At 42.1% G+C, this 27,368-nt stretch overlaps 1 protein-coding gene across 14 annotated transcripts in view; it reads right to left on the bottom strand.

Annotated features, from left to right (window-relative positions):
- The window catches only part of tcf4 (transcription factor 4), a 224,107-nt gene that overhangs the window by 152,512 nt on the left and 44,227 nt on the right, over positions 1 to 27,368 (bottom strand). For all 14 annotated transcript variants that reach the window (XM_076758147.1, XM_076758143.1, XM_076758149.1 and 11 more), the window contains 2 exons: positions 20,150 to 20,205; positions 18,783 to 18,858 (listed from right to left, as the gene is read on the bottom strand). In XM_076758147.1, coding sequence (XP_076614262.1) covers positions 18,783 to 18,858; positions 20,150 to 20,205 — 132 coding nt within the window. The remainder of the gene's footprint in view (positions 1 to 18,782; positions 18,859 to 20,149; positions 20,206 to 27,368) is intronic.

The following is a 27,368-nucleotide window of genomic DNA, read 5'->3' as shown; positions in this document are numbered from 1 at the left end:
CCAATCAAAATCTGACAACATACAGTGCACAGTGGCGCATACAGTAATATGATCATTCAGTCGTGTGTTCGAGGAACACACAGATACGATTTGACTGTGCTGTCCTTCAGAGGACAGCCGGGAGCTTTCCTTCAGTGTGTCGGTCATCCATGTCATCCATTTACTGCAGCGCCGTGTAATCAATTCAATCACCCTTATTAAATAAGCCTCTTTAAACACTGATGTCAGAGGTCAGAGTGCAAAGGTCAGTTACAGAACAGCGCCCCCACGAGGAGGTAAGGACATAAACATAAAAACAATGTCCACCACCTTCACAAGCACAAGATAGGTACAGTAGAAAAGAAAAGAAAAGAAAAGAAAAGAAAAGAAAAGAAAAGAAAAGGCTGACAGAGAATGGAGGAGACAAAAAGAGAAGGATGTAATGAAAAGGGCAGAGAGGAATGAGAGAAAAGAGAAAGTGAATGAGGGTTGCGCAGAGGAACGAAGGACAATGGGAAAATGGTTGGCAAAACATGGAAAGAAGGAATGAAGAAAAGATGGAAAAAAGATGGGAAGGAAGAAAGGACTGATGGAAGGAGCAAAGGAAGGAAAGAAGGTGGACAAAGCAATAGAGCAGGGTGAAAGAAAAAAGAGGGCAAGAAAAAGAATGAAGGGAAAAAGGGAGGAACAAAAAAAAGCATGGAGAAACGAGTGAGAGAGAAAAGGATGTAGGAAGGAGAGGAGGGAATAAAGAGGGGACGAAGAGATGGGAGAGCAAGGTAAGAGTAAACAAAGGAACAAGGCAGGCAGGAGGAGAAAAATGAAAGAAGATGAAAGAAGGCAAGCAAATGATAGAAAGATCAATAGATGGAGGAGAGAAGGAGACAAGGATAAAGAAAGAGAGAGAGTGATCCACATGGCACGTTCACAGACCTGAGCCCCACCCAGCTCTTACTATTCAATGTTCCAGGGAGTAAAAATCCAACGTCCCAACCAAGTGACCCAAAGCATCAGTCAATGAATGTATTAAAAAAACACTGCATGCAAGATCTGCCAAAATCAACAAAACCAATAAAACACACACACATGCACGCACACACACACACACACACACACACAAACAGGACACGTCATGTTTTCACTTTTCACCATCCAAATGTTGAGTTCTTTTGAACAAACGACTGGTTTGTTTCAACATTTTCACATTTTTTATATTCTTCTGTTCGTTCTTTTTGGATACCTCTCTTTCCAGGGTACACACACACACACACACACACACACACACACACACGCATGCACAGACACACGCAAAGTAACACACACTCACACATAGAGCCAGTTTCACAACAAAGACAGAGACTGTGCCATGCTGCTGCAGAGGGGGCAGTGCCACGTTGGCAAAGCCCAGGGGGCAACTGCTATCTCGTGCCAACACTTCACACACACGCACGCACACACACACACACACACACACACACACACACACACACACACAAACAACATATCAGTATTCCAGCATCGTTGCAGAGTCGACTCCTTCGCCTGCTTTGTGTGGCTTCGTGTTCGACAGTCTTCGTGTTTTTCTCCAGAAAACTATGTTCAAATGTTAACATGATTCACCAGCTCACACACACCTGCATGAGGACATTTTTACTCCATCGCTTCTACGAGTGTGTTTACAAAAATGTAAGCCCCCAGTCTTTGTGTGTCAATAGTCTAAAGGACTAATTGCACATTTTACAAAGACGTTTCGCTTGTGATTACGTCATAGGTCGGACATTTGCAAGATCAAGTCCCTCAGTGTTCTATTTTAAGCGTCGGGTCTTCAAATTCTAAATTCATATGAGCAATTAAAAACAGTGGGAGAAGATGTTGTCTTTAGTTTTCATCGAAACGTCATGAAATAACAGGGATTATGACTGTGCGCGTGTTAGAAGTTTACAAGATGTGCTTTAGACAATTCACTCAACTTTGAACAGACATTAGCAGGAGGCTCGAGCCGACACACAAACAGCACTCTACAGAGATTATCCTGCTTTAACCTGAACAAAAGCATCTAATCTGTGGAGTTTTATTCTTCCTATGGATTAATGTGCACTCTGCGTCTCTTTCTCTCTCTTTGTGGCGCATCTACTGAACTGGAGATCTCTACGCTTTAACTATGACTCTACAATGCTGCTGATTGTGTTTTAATATCTCACACATTGATGTGATAGAGGGTTTTTCAAGATACATAAAGACGCACGATGTACAGCTTCACAAGTTCAAGCATGCATCCTCACATATTCCAAAAATGCATTGAAATGCATGGCATGGATTCTTGTTGCAATGGACGCCATAGAATAAGGCATTAATTCAAACAAGGAAATTTAGTGTTACGTTAGAATGCTTATAACACACAGAATACCTCATCTGGAGGCTTTTCAAAAACTGTACTCAAGTACAAGTACAGCAACTTCATAAAAATCTTCAAAAATCCCTCAAATGATATACAGTGAATGCAATTAATATTAAGGACTGAAGACACTAAACCTGATCATCCATCAGGGTGGAGAAGTTCTCCAAAAACAACAACCGCATGTTTGCTAGCAAAGCATCAGACCACGAGGAGCAGCGCTGCACGTTCAACTGACGTCATGTTGTTGAATATCGTTATTACAGAAGCTGAAGACAATTACAAGCTGCTGCAGAGTGAAGAGCAAAATATCACTATTAGCTGTGTTCAGGTGCCAAACCACAGATACTGCTATCTGTCACTATCATCTGCAAGAAAGACACAACACACACACACACACACACACACACACACACACACACACACACACACACACACACACGCACACACATACAGAGCGATAAGCTCTTACAGAAGCTCTGACTCTACGTTTTCACAGGTGTGCAGCAGCATTCCCTAAAGGAATATCTCTCTCTTACACACACACACACACACACACACACACACACACACACACACACACACACACATCGAGCAATGCCCGGCCTCCATACTGACACATTCCACAGATCTTTGGAAGAATTGCATGTTTAGAGTGTGTGATGACTGTACATAACAATCCAGAAAAGCACCCACCCGGCTGAAAACTTGTCTACACTTCTTAAATGATGAAGTTGAAAACTGAGGCTGCTGGAGTGAATTAAAGACGTCGTGAGACATGCTTCTTCTTCTTGTTTTAACTCTTGCAACATGTGACGCTGCTACAGACCTCCAGTCAACCAGAGAGACGAAACAACACCTGACAGAAGTGCGGATGGAGGACAAGAATTCACTGATTCATTAAATGAACGTAAAGGTGTGAGGCAGCGATGAAAAGCCTTGATGAAGGACAAACTCTTTGAAAGGAGAAACGAGACGGCGCCCTCACTATATCTGTGTCACATGAGGTTTCGCCACTGACCCAGCCCTTTCACAGACCGGCAGCAGGTCCTGAGTCTGTTCACTCCAATCACATTAGCACCAATTACGACCGATTCTTTTGCCATATAGTCACTGAAGTAAATACTGGATCCATTTTTCAGACACGCCTTTCAAACATTCTGACACTAAAATGGCATTTTTCAGATGAACAGATCAAGAGCAAATGAGCTTTGATTGACAGTCTCTGTCTCAGCAATGCATTCTCATCAGATCTGGAGATCTGGAGCGAGCAAAAAATTTAATTTGGACTGCATCTGGTGTTATAATGTTTTGACATGGACAAGCAATAGTCATCAGTAATGCATTAGTGTTCAAAATTCCCAACGGGGATGGTGGGAGAGGCCGCTGCGCCCTTTTAGCGAGCGTATACCATTTCATGCCACTGGCACAGCTGACCTCTTGTTGGGATATTTAGCCTTATTTTGCCTTCATCTTATAGCAACAAGTGACACATCCGTCCCGCCAACATCAGCTCCAGGTGACAAAGAAGCTCCAATAGCTGTGGCTCTGAGTAGTTATCTAACATTTTTCACACTGACCGAAGAAACACACCAACACGTCTAGTGACTGTTATTCACGAATTTAGCGAGGTAGGTAGCTGACGCCCCCATTCTTCATCCTGTCTGATAAACTGTTGACTGCTGTCAGTGAGCACAAAACACCAGACCTATTTGAAAGCATGCAGAGAAGGTGGAAATGGCTTCTTTCAGCCGTCAGTCCCGGCAACCTCCGCCAACAAGGCAGGACAAAGTGCGTGGAGACAAACACGCGAAACCAGGGGCCAAAAAGTCCTATGAGGTTCTGTTAGAAGCGATGCAGCCGGTAAGGACTGATCCCTCTCCTCTGAAAATAAATACTTCCAAATAAAAGTATCACAGTAACAATACTTTAAGCATCAACCTGCCCACCCCAGCGCTCATCGCTCATTCTTCTCATCTCTCTCTCTCCATTCATGATTTTTTTTCTCCTTTCTTTACCGCTCTCTCTTTTTTATCTCACTTTTCTCTAACTTTCTGCATCAACACCGGCCTTTCTTTTTCTTCCTGCTCATCTCTCTGCTTCTCTCTCTCTCCTCCTCTGTTTATCCATCTCTCTCTCTCTCGCCGCCTGTCTTCCTTTCATGTTTCACCATCTGCCTTCCTCCATCTCCATTTTCCTCTCTTTTCCGTCTCTCCCTCTCTCTTCTTGTCTGTCTCTCTACATCTCTCACCCCTCCTTCTTGTCTCCCTAAAAACTTGGCAGTGATCCCCATCGTGTTTTTTTTTTTTTTTTTTTTTTTTTTTCACTTCTCGTTTGGGGGATTGCGAATGAATGCAATCCAATCTAGACCTCGGCTAAGAGACATGAATTTTCATTAATTACAACCTTGTCAGCAAAAGCATTATGGGAGCTGAATATGAAAATGCTAATGAGGAGAGCTCATTTGCATATTTTTCTTTGTTGGAATGTCATTAATTATTACGTTTTATGATGATGAATGCAGCTGTCGATGGCTGGCCCTCCATGCCTAATTAGCTATCAGAAAATCCTCCGATCAAAAAAATGGATAGGGATCCCAAACTTTACTTTTCATTTCACACCTCTTTCACTTCCTCTCTTTTTCACTCTATCACTGCTGTTTTCTAACCGCTTTTCTATTATTTCACAGCAGCGTAAATTAACACTTTCTCACTTTCTTCTCTCTTTTCTCTGTCTTTGTCTCTCACTCTTTTTTCATTCTTTCCTTTCCTTTCATTCTTTTGCCTCTTCTTTATTTCGTACAATCTTTCTAATTCTCTTTGTCATTTATTTTTGTCTCGAGTCCTGACTTTTAACGCAGGCTGCCTTCGATTGCGAGAGATCTCACCCATCGGAGGACGTGTCACACGGTGCAATTTTGGAATGATGACCAAAAAAAGTTCCTCCCGCAGTGTGTAGTGCTGTCAGATATGACTTCAGGAGTCGAGCCATGTTGGTCCCTGTTCTCCAGCCATTTAACCCTTAAACCTCTATTTGTCTCCAGAGGTACCGTCACTCCTGAAGTTATAGCTCTGTCAAATCAACTCAGCTTCTTCAGCCCTTTTAGCTTCTGTCAACTTTCAACCATAGCTGCTTTTCTTAAGGCTCCATATCTCTTCAAGCTTGCACTATTAGTACTGGTTCTTTTTGATCTAATTCTTTACTTCTTGCTTCTTTGAGACTGACCTTTAACCCTACCTGTTAACACTAGCCCCTCTAGCCCTAGTTCTTTAAGTATAGCCCCTTTAGCCAGGGAACTGATCTTTTAGTCTTGCAGCCTCTTTACTTGTAGTCTTTGAGTAAATAGCTCCTAGCATTAAAGCTCCTTTACATGTAATGAGGTTTTTTAGATCTAGTCTTGCTCAGTGCTAGTCTTTTATTTTTGGTCATTCAGTGTAGTCGTAGCCCCTAGAGGTGTGGTTCCTTACACCTAACCAAATAATTAATCTCTATCTCCTGTTGCTCTAATTGCATAGTCTTGGGTCCTTTTGTCTTCTTTATTTCACTAAAATGATTTGGCTCTTCCTCCTTTGTCCTGCAAATTTTAACCTAATTACTTACTAGCACTGGGTCCCTTAGCCTGAGTACTTCCAGTGCTTATTGTGTCTTTTAGTCCTGCATTTATTTGCTGAAACATTTGGTCTTTCAGTCGTAGTTTCTGTCGTTCCCAGTGATCCACCCCTCATTTTGTAGCTCTAGCTTGCTTCGCCTGCTCTTTCAGCTACTTGCTCATTACAGTGAAACCCTTTAAGTTGGCACCTCTTCCACATGTCTGTCCTGTATTAGAGGAATCTGCTCAGCCAACTAGACCTAAAGTGCACTATGTCACTACTAACATTAGCTACTCAGGTAGCAGTGCAATGCTTGTTTCACAACTGGCGATGCAAAAATTGCAGTGAGCGAATCGGATGTGTTTGGTATAACTCAGTTGGCTGATCCGATTGTCTTTGATTATCTAGCTGACGCCTGAAGAGAAAACCAATCAGATGGACCACTGATTAAATTAGCAGCTGCTGGTAAGAAATGAACTACCTCTGTTCAGGTCTGTTGAGATGGAAAAGCTGGAAATTTGGACCGACAATCAGCTGATCACAGCCACTGTTGCCCAGAAGCTGAGGATGTCCAACAGGGCTGACAGAGGCAGCGTTACATCACCTGGAAGTTTGATGATACTGGCCCTGTCTATCCTCACCTCGCTTTTTGTTGTTCCTCCCATCTCTTTCTCCATTGTCTCAAAAGTGTAACAATGAAGACTTAACAAATCCCCCCTCCAAAAAGCCACAAACGAACACCCCCCCTTACTTGGCTTAATGAATGCCAGGCTTAATTAGAGCACCATGATGTCAGAGGCATTAATTATCAGTTGGCTTCCTTTCAGAAAACACAGTCTCTCATTCTGTCTGTCTGTCTGTCTGTCTGTCTGTCTGTCTCTCTCTGTCTGTCTTTCACTCTGTTATCTCTCTGTCCTTTTTTCTTCATACCACATTTTATCTCTCACGTTTCTTTGTTTAAGCTGAGCTTTCGGCCTCATGTTTAACTCAGACCTTTTCTTTTAAAAGTACACCATCATCTGAACATCAGTCTGAACAGCCATGTCTGAAATCATGTGACTTTTACAAAGCTGTAGTATGCATACTACTAATACATGCAACCAGGGAAATATAAAGGGCAAAGATTGTCAGTGAGGGCATCCAATGTTCAAATGCAATCACATGCAGGTCTAAAGTTGCATAATACATTTAGACCATTTGCTATGGGGAATATGTGAGCAAAAAATGATCTCCACACATCACTGTAATTCATTTGGAGTCCATTATTCAGTCTCCTTATAGCTCTAGTTTGGTCTCTTTGGACTCTTTGGACTGCGTAGCTGCTAGACGTTCTACTTCCTTCACTGGCTGATCTGACCTTGTCTGTCTGTCCGTTGGTGCTGAGCAGGTAGTGTATAGTTTGTATAATATAGTAACAAGTTTGATGAGAGCACTGAGACATATCCAAAACAGTGACTGTGCGGCAAAACCAAAACAATACGCTAAAAGAGGCTAAAAAGTTAAGCAGACATACAGAGCAGCTGCTAACTAAGAATGAGCCCCTCGACATGTACACAGTGATCTCATATGTCTGAGTGTCTGACCACTGCATCTTCACATGTATGCTGAAGGACACACAGCCTAAATATTTTCAGCCCTCTGGCTTTTGTCAGTGTAACAAACTGATGAGTGTAACCCGTTATGTTTAACCCATTTTACAGGAAGCCAGCATGTATGTTACTTTACAGTAATGGTTTTTTTCTCTGCTGCTGACACACTCCGTATGCCAGTTTTCTCAGCCTCGGTTTATGTTTCTGACTTCTTGGTGAAGTGGACACTTGGATGCTGGTTCATCCCATTAAGCCACGGGAGTATTAGTGAGGTCAGCCACTGATGTTGGTCAATAATGACTCTGTGTTATAGTTCCAAAAGGTGTTGAGGTCAGGGCTCGCTGCAGACCAGTCAGGATTTTCCACACCAAACTGGGATATTTCTTTATGGATCCGGCTTTGTTCTCGGGGCCACCGTCTTGTTGAAACAGGAAAGGAGGCCTGGGCCACACCGCCTGCCTCCACCTGTGCCACGCAGAAGTGCTGCAGCTTGCACGAGTGTGGTGTCCACACACATAGACTTTCAGCGCTGCTGCTGCTGCCAGCCCTATTTTTCTAGATTATGTTTGCCTTTGATAATTGTCATCAATAATGATGATGATGACGTGACTTTTGTTTTCCTTCATTCATAGAGAGAGCGAGCCAGAGAACCCGACAGCAAGAGAGAGAGCATCTGAAAAATACTGCCGTTCACCTGAGTTTTTTCATGTCTGTGACATATTCTGTGATTAAAGACACTGAAACTGTGAGTGAAAGGTTTTCTGTTGCTGGTGTGACTATTAACAGATCATTTCCACTGTCGATTTTTCCTGACAACTGTGTGTGTCATGCAGAAAAGACGGCAGGAGACACACTGGATCTCAAGACGAAGTGCAGCTGCAGCCGCTCGCGAGCCGCTACATGGCTGCTCTAACCCATTAGCATGGGTGTCGAGATGAAAAGCAAGAGGTTCCACGACGCACTCTAACTGCTCAGGTAGGCTGGGCGGAACTGTTGCCACAGCTGGAAGCACGCTATTGTCTAAAATAACACTGCAATGTTATTTTCTGCAGCAATGCAAGTCCAAAGCCCCAAACCACCACAAACAGCACTGAAGGAACACATTGAGGGTCTGAGTTCCAACAAACACTGGAATTTTCCTTTAATGTTTGCAATGTGAATGAGGCTCTTTCTCTCTCTCTATCAGACGATAAAATACAGTTCATCTTTGGCCTCTGGGAGCCACAGTTATAACTGAAGAACTGTCTCCCTCTCACAATAAACATACTGTTTCATGCTGCACATCTCTATCTCTCTCTCTCACCTCTTACACACAAACAAGTAGTCTCTCTCTGCCACAAACACACACACACACACACACACACACACACACACACACACACACACACCATAGCGTGGCTGGCCAGATGGGACTCTTCCACATGACCAAGCCGATCAATCAACACTGAAGGGCCCAGGTGCTACTACGCACCATTTCACAGTCTGTCACACATACACACACACACACACACACACACACACACACACACACACACGCATACACACACACACACACAAACACACACACAAGTTGTACACACACATAGCAGCAGACACATACAGAGATAGAAAGATAAAGGGCACACACACACACACAGAGGCAGGAAAACACACATACACGCACGCATACACACACACACAAACACACACACACAGACACACACATAGTGTAACATAAATGACCCGAGCTTGGTCTCCAGAGGCCTCATCTGGATGGATGACAGAAGATGGAGAAGACAGACAGATGGATGGATAGATAGACAGATGAGAAAGGAGAGACCCATAGACACAGACAGACAGACAGGCAGGCAGACAGACAGACAGACAGACAGACAGACAGACAGACAGACCTTTAGTAGCAGTAGGAATTATGAGTCTTGTCTGTTGGGAGTGGAGGAAATAGTGTGACATTATTAGTCCACAGAGCGAGGAGGTCAGGTTGAATGGGACCGTCTCATGGTCAACACTGGTTTCTCTAAACCATGACCATTAATGCTCCCCATCATTAACCAAGTAGTTATGCATTTTTTGTATTTTAAGGCAAAACAGACATATTTTTAATAATGATTTGCAATGGGTGTTAGAAGGCACACACAAACGTGTCTTGCCGATAGCGACATTAGCTCAAAAAATGCTTCCATGCATCGTTCTGGCAATGCAAACAACAGAAAGCAATCAAAAATGACCAAGATAGCAGGGATTGAAAGTTTTGCTGTGTCTTTAAATCATTACTTCAGAGGAATATACAACAGATTTTCTAGGAAACTGAGACTTATCTTGTTTTGCAGGTTCACATTTTTGTTGTATTTCAGATATTTTTTGGTCATGCTAGTGGCATGGCAATGTCAGTCTGTCAGTCTACCGCATTCTTGCAGACTGAAATATTTCAAAAACTATGCAACTGTGGAATTCTGTACATTCATGGTCCCAGAGGATGACGGTTTGGGTGATTCCCTGACTTTTCCTTGACCAGACCGTTTAGGTTTTTACTTATCCTGTGAAATACTGCAACATAATAGATGGATTAGTACCAATTTTGGTGCAGATATTCATGGTCCCTAGAAAATGAATCCCACTGACTTTGGGGACTTTCTGACATTCATCTAGTGCACCAGATGAAAATCAAATGTAAATTTACTTTGCTTTATGACCAAATCCTGTACCTGTAAAACTAACGACATTTCCATCAGCGTCAGCTGTACTTTGTGTTCAGTGTTAGTTTGCAAACTAAGAAGCTAAACTATGATGATGGAAAAAGGTAAACATTATCAGGGCTTAGCTTAGCAGCAGCATGTGAGCTTTGTCATTTGGAGCATGGTAGCATGTTGACTTTGGTATTTCCCTTAAAACACCAATGTACAGCCTTGTTCAGTGTTAGATGAAGAATCAATCACATTAAGCTATTTTCTGGACTTTTTCAGGGTGTTTCAGTGTTTGTTTTTTTTTGCCATACTGGTATACTCAGACCACCCAGGAAAGATCACAGGTTGATCCAACCAACCAGGTCATTGTTCAGGATTTATCATTCAGTTTTAGCACACACAAACACCCATGCATTCATAGATATCCAGCGACAAACATGCTCAAAATTGGATGGGGTGGACTTTGGTAATAAATTTGGGTAAATACCAAAATCACAATACGTAGGCTTGAACCCCACAAACACCACCTGCGTTTATTACTGAAGACCTACAGTAGAGCTTTGCCAAAACTTCATTATTTCCTTTATTAGTCTTTTCAAAAACAAATGATGACTGACTAGTCTTTAAGCAACCTAAAGGTGTTTGTCCGAAAAATACTCAATGTTATTTGCCCCTCCCCGATCAGGAACCCTGAAGTGCTCCCCGATGAACCGCTGCTTTCAGAGTGTACGTTTTACATTTCCACCCTCCACCCTCTCGCCTTGACGAGACCTATTATTACTATGTCAGATCTAATTACACAGACAATTTACATGTGATACACAGCCCCTTCAAAACAATAATATACTAAATACTCAGCAGTGGCTTACATTGTGCATCTGTGTTAATGCACTGAAGTCAATGCAGCACTAATCAATGCATGACATTCATTCAAAATACTCTGAGAATGAGACGGTGGCTGTTCACTTTCAATCAGCAGAGACAATGGGAACAAAATCACTGAGGGTGGAGCAGGAAACGAGCGATATTAAGAGAAAAAATATCTCATTATTTTAATGTATTTCATTCTTATTTCTATGTATTGTACCTACTGACCTGGTTTTATTTATTGTATTTTGGGCTGCTCACTTCTGCGTGTTTCTGATGTGTCTTCATATTTAGACCTTTTGAAAATGTAAACCTGTGATTGAAACTGTATTAAGCAAAGCATGTTGGTATTACACGATTCATGTTTATGTATCAAAATGTAGATTGTTGATAATTTTGCATTTATACCATTTTTAGCAAGCAAGTTCATCAACTGTGTGGTCGATCAACAGAGAATGAATCATCAGCAGTTTCGATTAATCATTCAAGTCATTTTTAAAACAAAACTTTTAACATTCTTTATCACCAGCTTTTCAAATGTGAGTATTTGTGCTCTTCTTACTTTTTCATCACTTTAAAGTGAACATCTTTAGTCTGTCCAACTGCTGGCTGGACAAAAGACATTTGAGGAGGCCTCCTTGGGTTCTGGAAATTTGTGACAAGCATTTTTCACTATTTTGTGACATTTTACAATCTAGACAGCTGATTTATTTGTAATAAAAACAACAGTTAGTTATAACCTTATAAGCTCATTTAAGTTTTTGTCATTTTTAGAATTTAATAATTTGTCACCACATTTCTTCTCCTCTCTTTTCCTCTTCTCATGTCCTTCTCTTTCCTCTCCTCTTGCTCCCTTCTCTCTTCTCCTTTCTTACCCTACTGTCCTCTCTTATTTTGTCCCCTCCTTTCCTCTTTTGTCCCCTCCTCTGCTCTCCTTTATGTTTAAACATTCTAAGCACAAAGACCCAGACCCAGCAGGGAGAGACAGGGGGACGACCTTGGCACCACACCCAGCTGAGGTGAGGGGCTCCTGGGGTAGAGAGGGAGACAGGAGGGCCTGGTTTGAGATGGGAAGAGGGTGATACAGAAACAGAGGGAAGGAAATTAAAAAAAAAAAAAAAAATAGAGGACAGGAAAAGGAGAAAAGGACAAGAGGGAGAGAGGAAAACGTGACAAAGGAGAATGACAACAGAAAGGAAAATGTAAGATGTATATAGTGGATATTAAGAGAGAAATGGATAATTACAGAGAAAAAATAAGCAAGAAAAGAGAGAATCTAATTCAAAGAGGAAGAACAAAAAGGAGTGAACAAAATTTGGAGTGAGAGGCAGACAGAAGAAAAAGCAAAAAGAGAAAGAGAGAGAGAGACAGATATGTATTTCTATATAAAGTGTCCAGATGTGACCTCCTCAGAGGGGGTCCGGCCTCGTGGCTCAACACTCATTAATAAGGTCACACAGAGGTGAGACAGACGGCTGACTCACTACATTTCAACAAAAACAACAAGAGGAGGAGGAGGAGGAGGAGGAGGAGGAGGGAGCCAAGATCATTATACCAGCTCTTTAGATACTGTACGGGTCTGTTTAACGCCGCCGTTTTCTAATATATATCAATGTATCAAGACAGGTCGACTCCAGTTACAGCTCCAAAGATGTGTGGTCTTTTTCACTGAGCAGGTGAATAGATATGTAAAAATGACATAATGCATCACAGCATTTTGCATTGGAGCTATTTGTTGACCAACAAACACTGGGGGCTGTGACAGCATCACATGTCCTGTCCTCACAGTGGAGTTACCAGGTGTGAGCTCTGCCCTGGAATGTCAGACAGAAAATATCTCAGGTATGAGTGGATAGACTGTCAAAGAATTTGGTGAAGCCCCTCATAGTTCTCAGCGGATCAATCCCCCTGACTTTGATGGTACCCTGACTTGTGTGTGCCACTATGAGGATGATACTTATGGTGAGAAGTGAGATGTCTCAACAACTACCGGGTGGATTGCCATGACACACGTTCACGTTCCCCTCAGGATGACTTCTGATAACCTTTCATCTAGCACCATTATCAAGTCAAAATTTAAATATTAAAACTAGTGTACTTAAGTTTTGCTGCAGTACTCTGCATTTAGGCTATAAGCCTACTTAAGCATGCTAAAAGACAATAGACATGATTAACATTACCTGCTAAACATCAACATGTTAATATTATTAATGTCAACATGATGACACGAGCAATTAGCCCAACATCCCACTGTGCTTCAGCACAGCCTCACAGAGGCTCGAGCATAACTGCACACTCTTAGTTTTTTTTTTCACCTTTGAAGGAACTATGCTAACAGCTACCCTGGCTTTCAGTCTTTGTGCTCGGCTACGCTAAATGCGTACTGAAAGCACTGAGATGAAAACTTATGTCCATCTTCGAATGTGGTGTTGGCAAATAATACAGACAAGAGGATTCTACTTTAAGATGCTCTTTGAAGGCAACAAAGCCCGAACAACAGAATAGAGCAACTTTTGGGGAAACATCCACTGCCTTCTGTCACCTTTTTTGAGACAAATTAAGTTTTTTAATTATGGAATGAAAGCAGTAGAAGCTGGTAGAATGAGGCTGCTGTGCATAATCAGACAGAAGCCACATCAGATCGTTTATTTATAACAGAACAGAATGTGCTTACAGGCTGAAACCACTGAGCCTCTCATTTACTATGTAGGTGACAGTTACAGGGGTGGGGGACGGGGGGGTTCAGGGTGGTGCACCTGCTCTGCAAAGCAGCTACACTTAGGTAGACACACACACACACACACACACACACACACACACACACACACACATGAAAGGTGGAATGATACAATACCTCCACATTTACACACAAATGTAAACACACAAGTCCAAAGCGCACAAATACACTCATTCACATTCACATGTAAGCACACACACAGATATACATGTATCCTCATACACACACATACACATGAAAGCCAGCATCACACACTCAGATACAAAGAGAGACAACCTGAATACAAACATACACACAGAAACACATGCTGAAAACACTCAGGCAAGTACACCACACCACCACATACACACACAAACAAAAACATAACACACACACACACACACACACACACACACACACACACACACCTACAAACTACATACATATAAACATGACAGGCAGCATCACACACTCGGGTACAGACACAAGAACAATGACTAAATGAACATGAACACACATGTTGAATCTAAGTACACATATACGCACACAAAGAACACACACACCCCTGCACACACACTCACACAAAGAACACACACACCCCTGCACACACACTCACGCAAAGAACACACACACCCCTGCACATACACTCACACAAAGAACACACACACCCCTGCACACACACTCACACAGAGAACACACACACCCCTTCATCTAACCACAAAAAACACATAAATACGAGAGCTTACATCACACACTCAGATACTGACACAGTAACCTGCCAACTTGCACAGAAACACACACACACACCACTGCACACACACACACACACACACACAGACACACACAAACACACACAGAAGTAGGCTTCAGACGCTTCTCAATTCACACACATGCCCAGCGATCATTAAAACACATAGATGCATCACACACAACACACAAGTGTACACGTACTCATACAAATATGTAAGGGCAAGTCCAAATTTACACACATTTACATGTGAAACACACACAAACATCTTCTCATTGCGAGATCACTGTGGTTTTTCTGGGTGTGTGTGTGTGTGTTTGCTTGTGCATGTCTGTGTGTGTGCGCGTGTGTGTGGGCAGATTAATCTAGCGGGGTCGCTGAGATGACACTAATCCCTTCGCTGATTATCTAGAGCATAACATCACTCTAATCTGATGGTGGGGGGGTTAAGAAAGACAGACAAGGTTAGAGAGAGGGAGGGAGAGAGAAAGAGAACGAGAGGGAGGCTGCGTTCACACTCAGCATGTTCAGGTTGGGTTCATTTCACTCTGCAGTGTTCCTTTCTTCTTTTCCTTTGAGTTCATTTCAGGTGAGGATCCCAAACCTGAGAATAATCTAAACTAATTACAGTCGTTCACAAGAAATGCAAAGGATTATGGGTGAAAGACAGATGAAGTTCTGCTGTTTGGAACAGCTTCACAGAACAAATCAAGTCAAGACTGATGCTGCTGCTCAGATGTTTCTTTAAGTGTTGTGTGATGTTCTGCTCACATTACCGAAAACTGTGCAATAAACGATCCACTTGAGAGTATCGCGCTTGTGAAAAACTTTTCCCCCTTACAAACTATGAGTGTGATGAACATCATGTCCTGACAGCATCTGTGCAGCCAAATGGAGACAACACAAAGTTCAGTCACAGAGGCTACACTTCAGAATCCCTTCATATTCACACACGGTATACTTACATGCTGTAATTGCCTTTAACTAGTTTGATTTTTGTTAACTAATTACACGGAGTGCAGGAGGGTTAATAACCCTGTGCTACAGCTTCTACTCAGAGCTGTGTCAGCGCCGCCATCGTCTTCACCTTATGTACTAATTAGTGCATGAACAGGCTGGTAACTACTTCATAAAAGTTCAATTCTTGGACTATTGCATCACAATACATTAGATTCTCATTCTGAAAGGTAGAGAAAGACCTCCTCTATGCCTCCTCACAAATTTCTAACCCTAATCGTGGCCCCTGACCCTCCCAATCAAATTGCAAAAAACTACAAAAATAATAGACATACTCTGACCACTCATCCAACCATTATCTGGACTACATAGGAACAACCTTGTAACATTGTATACAAATTTAGGACTGTTTATGCCACTTTGCTGCAGAAAGTATGCCACACAAAGGTGAGATTTATGCTTACGTTATGGTTTTACAAAATAAAGGGCTTCAAAGATGACATAACGGTTTGTCAAATGTTTGTTGGGTAGTCTTACATTCAAAGAGCAGTGCATACCCTCTTCACAGGAAACATCAAGGACTGTCTCCCACACAGCAGATGAGACAATCCCAAATCTATCAACCACATAACACCCTAGGAGTGTGGTCTATTAAGGGCGCTGGGGCACCTCCGCTCCTGCAATTCTAATTGCAGAATACATACTCTAATGAAAAACTATTGTTGTTATTGTTGTGTGCGTAAGCTTCAGTTGTTAACATAAAGCACTGCCTACAGTCTTAGTTCGCCTTTTCCTGGTGGCCCCTGATTGGTTGACACTGCATGCTGAAAATAAGTGGATTTGGGTGGAAAACTTTACGAAGAAAAGTTGCTAGATTGGGTGAATTTCTGCCCAATTGACTTGTTTTAGGATGGATGACGTCGGTAAAAATCTGCTTGGAAGAGTTAAGAAAATTTTGGCCTGGTTTTCATAGAGCGAAGGTTTTTCTTATTTTAACAATAACGTATTTGAACCAACCAGGCAGAAGGCTTTTTTGACCAGGCCGGTCAACCACCGGGGGCAAACCCCACCAGCTACTAGCTGGTCAAAACAACTATTAACAGTGATGGCAGTTAGCTGAGAGGTAGCTGATGCTGTTTGTGTGGCCGACATTTGCAGACAGAAGTAATGTCAGGTGGCTCTATGATGTTTAGGACTGGGTAATACACCACCACTGATATTAAGGTCAGCTCTGTGCAGGGCTCAACCTGTGGGGTCAGTTCGAGGGGTCCGGGGGCCTGTTTATTGTGCGTTTGCGATGCATCTTAGAGTTAGTGGCTCTGCTGTACAGCGCAGTGTAAATTAAGTAAATCCATTCATTAAGGTCATAAATATCTGTGTGTCATAAATAGAAAAAAGGGCTTTCAGTGGACTTTTTAATGCTTATTGTACAATCGTCTGCCAGCGGCCTTTTCCGGAGCAGCCTGTCTAATGAGGATGTCCCTTGACTGTGCGCTCAAAGCAGTCTTAACGTGCTATGTCATCAATTATTTTGCTAATATTTCTCAAACACTGAAGACGACCCTCTGCTCTCGAGTCGGCAGGACGCAACCTCTCATCTGAGGATGCGCACACACACATTCATATAGAACATGTGGGGGAGGGACTGACACAGACAGAACGGCACGCCCGTCATCGTCATCATGCTCGGACTGTTTCGAAGCAGAATGTACACGCACAGCGAATCGCAACTTGTTAATCAAGATTATTTTATTAGAATCACATATAAACATAATAAAGTAGCCGACTGGATTTAAATGAGTTGTCAGCTGATTGGCCGGCAGCCAGCGCTCATGAGAAGCTCTCTCTGCGGTTTTAGTATTGACACTGAAATACTACTTTTGCCATCAGGGCACACAAAAAAGCCAACAGACACAGAAGACAATGTGATTTACCCAGATCAGAGGAGTCACAGGGAGAAAGTAAAGAGGATGCTTTCTACAACTCTGTGGGGAATGGTGGCACCGTGTGTGTGTGTGTGTGCGTGTGTGTGTGTGTGTTCCATATCCCTGGCTGTCTCTGTCTCTTAGTGTTATCATTATCAAAGTAAATTGCGGCTCCCATGTGCCAGATGAAGAATACAATATTTCCATTTCTGACTCTGCATCGTCTTTCCTCTCTCTGCCTCTGCAGCTACATGCCATAATCACAACACTGTCACAACACATCGCGCACACAATGGATCATTCTAGCGAGGGAGCCAAAACTCCAAAGTTTTACATGATTTTTCTTTTTTTTTTTTTTGTCCCCTGTTTTTTTCAGTGTGCATTCACAACGAACTGGACAATCACAAGAATTAGCTCAAGAATTAGAATGATATAATGTCATCATAATGTCATTTTTGTTCCGTTTTGTTTCAGCTTATTTAAGAAAATCACATCCATTTAAAACAAGGTTGCTTTTTCCTCTTGAAATTTTTGCAGATAACACCAAAAACCTTTGGTCTACAGCTGATTCATGGTTTGGTCTAGACCTCTTAAAGCAGTAAACCGTCCCCAAACTTCTGTTAAGGTGTCCATATATTTTGGCCACATGCTCTCCTTTACAAACACACATCTGAAATATCAAACAACGCAAAATAATGCCTCAAACAGACACACACACGCTGATGCTTAAAATAAGAAATGGGAGCAAGACAGAGAGACAAAAGAGAGCAGGTAGAGACAGATAGCTGAGAGCTGACCTCTTCCATATTTGATGCAGCCAGTCAAAGGTAATTAAGTTCTGTGTGTGTGTGTGTGTGTGTGTGTGTGTCTAAGTACATCTGCATGTGTGTGTTTGAGTGATTATATGTCTGTGTGACTGAGTTTATGTGTGTGAAGTGTATGTGAGGGAGTGAGAAAGAGAGAGGCAGATTATCTGTGTCAGTGGCCATTTGCTCACAACTGGCGCCACATTGGAGAGAGCCAGAGGCAGAGAGCATCATGGGTAAATGAGCACACACTGCCGAGCGTTTTCCACACAGCGGGACGAGAGAGAGAGAGAGAAAGAGAGAGAGAGAGAGAGAGAGAGAAATTGCATGCCAGATGACCTCTCCTCCAGCGTACGATAGTGTTTCACTTGTTCGCCACACACACACACACACACACACACACACAGTCAGATCAAAGAAGCAGTAGCAGATTCAAAGCTGACGGAAAGAAGTGCAATGTAAAATAATATAATAAGAAGAATAATAATAACACACACACACACACACACAAACACACACTGTGGTGTACCTGTTAGCCTGGAGTTGGCGTATGGAGGTGAGAGGCTGTCATGTGACGCCATGTACTGAGACCCATCTGCATAACTCTGGAGAGACAGACAGACATGAGGGGTGAACAATGACATTTCCTTATCATATGGATTTGTCATTATGATTAGCAGCAGAAGCAGTTGTGGTAGGAATCACTGCAGTAGCAGAGGTGACAGTGTATGCGCAGCAGCACGATGCGCAGAGACTAAGTAGTACTAGCAGTCACAGAGATACAGCTGGAAGGTCTCACCTGAGTGTTTTGATGTTGACAATCAGTTTCATATTTATATTTTGCTTCATATTACAGCTGCTCAGAGCACACTAATAGTTGGACATTTTTTGGGAAATATCTTTATGTGCTTTGTTGCCAAGAGATGAGAGGACTGATACCACTCTCTTATCTGTGTGCTAAATATGAGCCAGCCAGCAGGCAGCCAACTTATCTTAGCCATTACAGTAGAAGCAGGGGAAACGGCTAGCCTCCAGTTTAGCTGAGAGCCTGAGAGGTGCTGGAAGGCAGATCTTTTTTTTTTTTTTTTCTTTTTTCCCAGACTTAATATGAGAGTGGTGTCAGTCTTCTCAACTATCTCACCACAAGAACATGAACAAATGCACATTTCAAAATGTCAAACAATAGATTTTGTAAGTATTTTTGGAGCATTTTTAAGATTTTCTTACACACAATAGAGAGACAGGGAAATGTGGGAGAGAGACATGCAACAAATGTGCCCAGCCAGACTGGAACCACAGACGTTGCAAAACAGCTGAGTTTAGACTGACGGCTGAATAGATCTATATTATAAAAATGGATAACACTGCAATGAAGAATGCCCATCTCTCTGGGTGTCATGCTGGTCTACGAGCTATAACACACGCCACATAAGCTGCCACTTCCCCGCTTTAAATCCAGCTTGGCAGCTGCATTGTTGAATGCCATCTCCCCCTCTCTGTCTCCACATTCCCTTTCAGCTCTCTACTGTCATATTACAGTCAAAAATGGCCAAAAATATGTTCAAAACACAAAACCACGTGTTACTCTCCAGCTCTTAGAACTTAAGCAGACTGGAAAGTTTGTATTAGATCTATTAGAGATGGACTAATCTATCTGAAAATATGTGACTGCATCTATCTCTGCAACACACATATGTAACGTGTAAAGTTTAACTATGTCAGTAACACGTCAGGACATCCTTAGTGTGTTAGTTATAGCAGGGATAGTACCAGCAGGGAAGTAGTAATGGCATTAATAGCAATAATGCTAATATTAAAAATGCTAAAAGCAGATGCATTTAAAAGTAAAAGCTTAAGTCCATATTCATTCATTGAAGTGCTGTTGTTGGTCATTACCTTAGAAGAACGACTTCCACTCGGCCACGATCCTGCACTCGTTCTCTCCTCCATATCTGTATGAGAAGAGAGAGAGAGACATTTAGATGACAGGAAATAAAACACAACACAGTAGTGCAGTTTGGGAGAATAAATGACCCAGAAAACCAAAGTTAGAACTGACAGCAAAACATTGTTATCATACCATCATCAGGACTAAAATGAAACCAACAAGCAGAAAAATGATGAGAGAAAAGTAAAGTAAAGCAAAGAAACAGAAATTAATTGTAGACTGATTTGATAAAATGAGACAATAGAAAAATCCAAGCTAGGTTGTGAACACATCCTCATACCAATGACTCCAAAACAACATGCATCACCATTGGGGAGTACCAGCACCAGGCTGGTACAACCAGGACCTCCATCCTCACATAGTTAACACTGTGAAACGGTCACCGTTTGCTTAGGTTTAGTTAAAGATTGGACAGGAACAGCAGTCTCATGAGTGAAAGTCCTGTGAGGACATTTTATTGCACTTGATGTTTGAAACCACTGTTTTTATTTGTCAGTCAACCTTTCGTCAGGGGCTGCTGTGCTGACCATTTTTAGGCCTCAGATCAACATTCAAACCACTCATATAATCATGGGAGTGATCATCACTCTCATCACATCACTTTCAATGCTTAATACGACACATAATATTATTGCACAGTGCCTAGAATCCACTGCAGCAGCGTAAATCATTCTCTATCAATGCACCATGTCTTTAAACATTATTGATTATGATTGGAGAGCCTTTAATGTGTCTCTGTGAAATTGAATGGTCCTTTAAGCCTCCTGCAGACCACTAATCCCCCCTGTCATCGCACTGGATCCATCACGTTATATCTGTCAAAGGTCACAGGTGACCTGATAATGGTGCTAGATGACTGTATGCACCAAAATTCACTGCGATCCATTCAGTTGTTGTTCAAATACTTCAGTCTGGACTGAAGTGGTAGACCAGACTGACAAGGTTCAAACACAACTAGCATTAACTTAAACACAATAATACAGTCGACCATATCTCACAACCAGAGTAAATATGTGGAAGCACAACATGTAAAACATGTGATGTTGACAAATGAGCCAGCGATTCGCAACCCATCTCATACCAACAAAGGCCACCATCTTCTCCTTGTCAAAACCACATACTTTTAGTTATCTCAGCTTAACCAAAGCTTAATCAAAGCAGTGGCCAATCAGAGAACAGCCATTTGACACTGAGGAGAGGTTGAGAGACACTGACACTGACAGACAGACAGACAGACAGACAGACAGACAGACAGAGAGAGAAAGAGAGAGAGAGAGCTGTATTTTGGACATGACAGGTGGATCAGTTCATCCAGGTTGATTCAAATGTGCAAACGTAGCTCTCACTTACAGTATACACGCGCACAAATGCATGCATGCACACACACACACACACACACACATGCACACACACACCACACACACACACGCACACATACACACACGCCTGCACTTGCACGCTCACACACATGCACATTCACTGTTGTTTCATGCATTGTTGTGCACAAATCTCTCCTCAATAGGCTCTCCATTGTGCCAGTGTGTGTATAGTGAGAAGCTTACATTCATTGTCGAGTCATTTGGAATGTCAGCTTATCTGTAGTTGACTGTGTGTGTGTGTGTGTATGTGTGTACAAGTGTAATTGTTTTAGCCCAAGAGAAATAATCTACTTCAGTTACATAAAGCCTTTTGGAGGCCCACCAGAGGTTGCTACCTCATCAAAAGCATGTGGGCTACCTGTTTATAGAATAGAATAAAAAAAATGGAAGTTATGTGGGTTTAGTGAAGATTGCGCAAAATCACTTGATGCTAAATTGGATTTAGGGAACATATACTTGAACTGTAGAAGCGCATACTCAGCAGTCATTTGGGTTGAGGGAATGGATATTCAATGACCAGGCAGATTTTTCAAAAAACAGCTAACGGACACCTGAGTTTAGGGAACATACACACACACACACACACACGCACACACAGACGGGATGCATTCAGGGAATAAGCGTTTGATCAGATGGATTCAGGAACTATATATTATGATGGGCTGGATTTAAGGAACAGACATCTGATCAGTCTGATTTAGGCACTTGATCATATGGATTTAGAGCAAATGTGTCTGTTAGGATAAAGGCAACACACACTGGGTTGGTTTGATTTAGGGAGCACACACCTGGTCAGATGGATTTAGGGAACAAATATGATGATCGACACAATGAATAGAGTCTTGAGGTAAAGCATGGCTATGTAGCAGGTTTCACAATCAAAACTAAAACCAAGAGTTTTGGAATTGTGAGAAGACAGATTTGTTTGAACTAGATTTAACTGAACTTCAGCACACAACCCGTCAAGCTGATCAATATTTCACAATGCTATTTCACTAGAATATCCAACTGGGAATGGTGCCAGTTTTATATGTTATGATTCTTCATCAGTTGGCTGTGTTTCATTTACAATATACTGTACTTTATCTTTACACTTTGACACTGGAAACAGGTTCAGAGAGGAGGAGGAGTGGAGGAAAACAAAATAAAAGTAGAGCAGGAGAGTTAGATGACAGCTGGTCCAGATGCAGGAGAAGTGTAGGTGAAGATGGGGAGGAAGAGGATGAGGAGGACAGCAATTAAAGAAAGCATCCTTCAGTATTGAAAAATAAGAGCGGGAGAGAGATTGGAAGAGAGGGAGGAGAGGGAGAGGGGGAGAGAAAAATACAAGTTGGTGTGCAAGAGTTGAAAGACGAGGAGGAGGAGGAGAGAAGGAGGCATCCATATGTCCTGCACCTGATAAGGCCTCCGATTGAGGGCTATAAATTACACCAGAGAGAGAGAACTTACACACAAGCAGGAAAACACACACTTAAAAGCACACATACATACCTCTCTCTCACACACACACACATGCACACACACACACACACACACACACCCACAGTGCAGGTCATCTATCATCAGTTAATGAACTTAGACTGACAGACAACTCCATGTCTCTCACACTGATCCTATTAAGACCTGCTTGACACAAAACAGACTCCTATTAATACAGTTAGCCTCTGTGTGTGTGTGTGTGTGTGTGTGTGTGTGTGTGTGTGCGCGCGCGCATGTGTGAGATCAGTGAGGAACAAAAACAGGCCTGTATGAGCATATGACCATTGAGCCACTCTTTGTATTATTTGAAAGAGAAATTTGCTTGTGTGTGTGTGTGTGTGTGTGTGTGTGTGTGTGTACGTCAGCTTTACGGATGCTTGAAGGTGTTCATATCATATCGGGCGAACAGTGTCATACTATGTTTATATATAGTTGCTCAGTTTTAGGGAAGTGCAGCAGGACAATGATTCTAAACATGCAGACAAAGCAGCCTTGTTTTTAGGGTGATGCTCTCCACTCGCCTGGCTTTAAATATCAATTGCTACACAATCACGGGGTAAGGAATCTACTGAGGAGCATTTAAAGCTGCACACTGTGACACCTGTAGTTTGGTTCAGTTGATAAAAAGGAGAAAAATGAACCATTATCTGCTCTTAGTCCTGGTGCGATGTGTGTTTCCGCTGACAAAAATGTGTCACGTGGTGTAAACATGAGGTCACACTGCATGGACTGCCAGATAACTCCTTCATTGCACAGTCTTAGTGACTGGGATGCTGCTGATCATGAAAATTATTAGTCCAGACCACAACTGGTCATCATCTGCTGTAATAATTACAAACAGGTAGAAGAATGACTCAAAAACAGCTGTCTGTACCACATAGTGTAATTATGAGGAGATAGTTACTGTCACTACGCCAAAATACACAACACACCTCTGTTTTTACTGCTCCTCACTGTCTGATGTATCGGGCCAAATCCTCGCATTCATCCGCTGATGCACATACGTGTTGCCATGGTTACCAAATGATACTACAGATCAAACAGATTGCTTCCTTGATAGCTCCCATGCACAGCAGATGGACTCAGTAGTAGTTTATGTTTAGAATATTCCTGCTAAAATCGCCTGTCACAGAATCCTGTGGTGGTTCTTCTTTGCTTTCACATCACACACAAAACCACCCCGAAGCCCCACTGGAACTGACAGCCATCTTTTCAAGAGGTCTCGGCCAGTTTGTTCGGCTCACGCCAGACTTGGGTACACGCGCACGCACCGTTGTTAAGTCATACCACAGATGCATCATATGTCAGGTGACGGGATGCACAAGCAAAGTTAATCCCCGACACAGAAGCCAGTCTGCAATCAATACTGCATCTGCAAAAATGTGGTGTATGCAGTGTTAACGCTTTACAATGTAATAAGCTACTGTGATTCCACTACTTTTGGTGGCACCCTGAAATGTAACTACTTACTTTTTCAAATTAAATAACAGAGTTCCAATGACTTTATTTATTACTGATTATCACACAATTACAGCTGCAGCAGCAACGTAAACTGAAGGTACTGTAACAAACACTGTTCACATGTATGCCCAGCATCACTGTCTAACCAACACCGTACAAGTGTAGTTAACAAGTAGGAGCACTATGACCTGTTACCTTCTGCTGGTCAGGAGTATTAATAACTCTGATCATGGTTACAAAGATGGGTAAAATGTGATGGTCTGATTCCACACTGTGGCATAGCAACGCTAAAATAATATAGCTATGAGTGCATTACTAAGACAAATGAAACAAACATTTAAAAGTAATCCAAGTTAGTTTCTGGAAGGTCTAATTATTTTCATATGCAACCATTGTTAAAGTAACTTCATTAGAGGAGGAGAAGTAACCAATAACTATGACAAATGACTAATTTTCAGTATCTTGAACAACACTGGGTGCATGTAAGGTAATGAAAAAGCATGTTCAAAACTGAACATCTTTACACACACACACACACACACACACACACACACACACACACACACACACACACGTGTTGATGGTAATAAATGGTCTCTGATTGACAGAAATGAGGACAGTAGTCATGCTGTGAGAACATCAAGCGTGTGTGTGTGTGTGTGTGTGTGCGCGCGCACCTGTGTGAGCTGTATAGCCCCACTGTTACAGCCTCATCTGGTTCCCAACCAAACTCTATAATTAACTGTAGGCCTGCCCCATCCCCCAACACGAGGCGTGTGTGTGTGTGTGTGTGTGCGTGTGTGTGTGTGTGTGTGTCTGTTTAGGTAACACACTCACTCAAACATTTCCTGTTAACTGAAATGTTCCTGAAAATTAAAAAATACAAACAGAAATGTTTTTTTTTATCCTTTGTTTGATGAAAATTCTCATCAGAAGTTGGCTTATGGGCCTCGGCTATGTATAAATATTCAATCAAACACAACAGATGAATCACAGAAATGGTAAAAAAAAAAAAAAAATCAAGAGGTCTGCGTGAATGATAATAGAAAACATTTTGTTTTCACACAAGATGAAAAAGAGACTCTAGCGGTTTTCCAACCTTCATATTCACTGAAGATACTCTGAAGACAAACTCTGCTCTGCAATCAAACAGTTTTACACGTTCCCAACTGGGAACATTTCAGACACAACATCTCCCAAGAAAACAACTGCAGCCATAATGAGCTTTAACAGCCTTAAAGACAACTTGGAATTGACTTGAAACCTAACTGAGCTGTATCTCCAAACGAATTACTTTATCCTTCTTTCTAACTGTGTGTTGAGCAACTTGTACCGCAACAAAGCAATTTCCCTGCAGGGATCAATAAAGTTTTTCTGAATCTGAATCTGCTCCAAGAAAACTCTGACTTACAGCTAGCCTCGCTTTATGGAGCTTTATAGTGAGTTTCAGCTCAATGTTTATCTGTCCGGCCACAGCTCTACTGTTTTGGTTCACTCTTATAGTGTCAATTTCGGCCTCTGCAGGCAATTGTTTTCATAGAAACAGGTCTAAAACGCCACTGTACACGAACTGCTCAGCACCAAACAGCAGACAGACACAGTTAGCGATTAGCTGGTTAACACGGTGCAGCATTCAGCAGCTAAAGAGACAGATAGTCGATAGGTAGACACAGCTGGTGAGCTAAAACGGAGTTAATATTGGACTTTCATTTATCAATTGGTCAGAAACGGGACTCCAAATGAGGGATTATATTGCTCTGTTGACCACTGAATGTGCAAAAAAGTGACTGTTTGCTAATAAGTTTGTCATATCAACTTAAAGGGCGATGATGTGTCAGTGTCTAGATCACCACTGTCCCAAAAAAAAAAAAAGAAAAAGTTATTGCAACTTCAGGTTAAACCAAATCAGCTCATTGACTGAAACTTAATATTACTGCCATAAAAAGATACTTGAACAGCTTTGGAGGCTCAACATTGAGACATAGTTTTATTCTGAAAATGCAGAATTTCATCAACAACACCCTAACCCAGACAGACAGTGGAGGAAAGGAAACAAGGAGAAGAGAAAGGAAGTGACAAGGAAACAATACAAGCAAACAGGAGAGGAGAGAAGCTGTTGAATGTGAAAAACATGAAACATTTAGAAGTGTATTGAATTGTAAAACAAAAGGAAAAGCATGACACGCTGTATGAAATGAGAAGAACAAGGAGGGCGCCATGACACAAAGATCTAATTCACTCATTTTATATAATGCAAAGAGAGGCTTCCTGTACTTTCACTGAACTACATTCATGTTATTATCCTGGGTAATCACACACACACACACACACACACACACACACACACACACATTAATATGAGAGTAAGAATTAAGAGTCAGATTACATCTCTGGATCTTCTCCTTTAAAGCTGCTTAAACTGTCTAACACCCACAATCCCACTCTGTGTGTGTGTGTGTGTGTGTGTGTGTGTGTGAGTGTGTGTGAGTGTGAGTGTGTGCGTGTGTGTGGCTGGACAAGCAGAGGAAGTGATGTAATGATCACACTCAGGAAGTCGCCCATGTCCTGTTTTGTTACATGATTCGTGCTCTCTCTCCTTGTCCCCTGTGTTTCCTTCCCTTACCTCCTTCTTTTCTTTCCTCCATCTCTCTCTCCTCTTCCTCTCCCTCTACTTCTTGATTCCCCTTGTTCTTCCTTTCCCTTCTTTCTTCTTTCCCTTGTTTCCTCCTCCTTCTCGCCCTCTGCTCCCTCCTTCCTTTCTCCTGTCTTTTCTCATCCTTCCTTTGCATTCTTTCCTTCCTCCATTTCCATCCTGTCCTCTCTCTGAAGGCTGCCTGAGGAGCCTTTG

The sequence above is a fragment of the Chaetodon auriga genome, chromosome 19 (genome assembly GCF_051107435.1).
Source record: "Chaetodon auriga isolate fChaAug3 chromosome 19, fChaAug3.hap1, whole genome shotgun sequence".
NCBI classification, from domain to species: domain Eukaryota; kingdom Metazoa; phylum Chordata; class Actinopteri; order Chaetodontiformes; family Chaetodontidae; genus Chaetodon; species Chaetodon auriga.
Note: the sequence above shows the minus strand (reverse complement) of the source record. Positions and strands in the feature narration are given on the sequence as shown.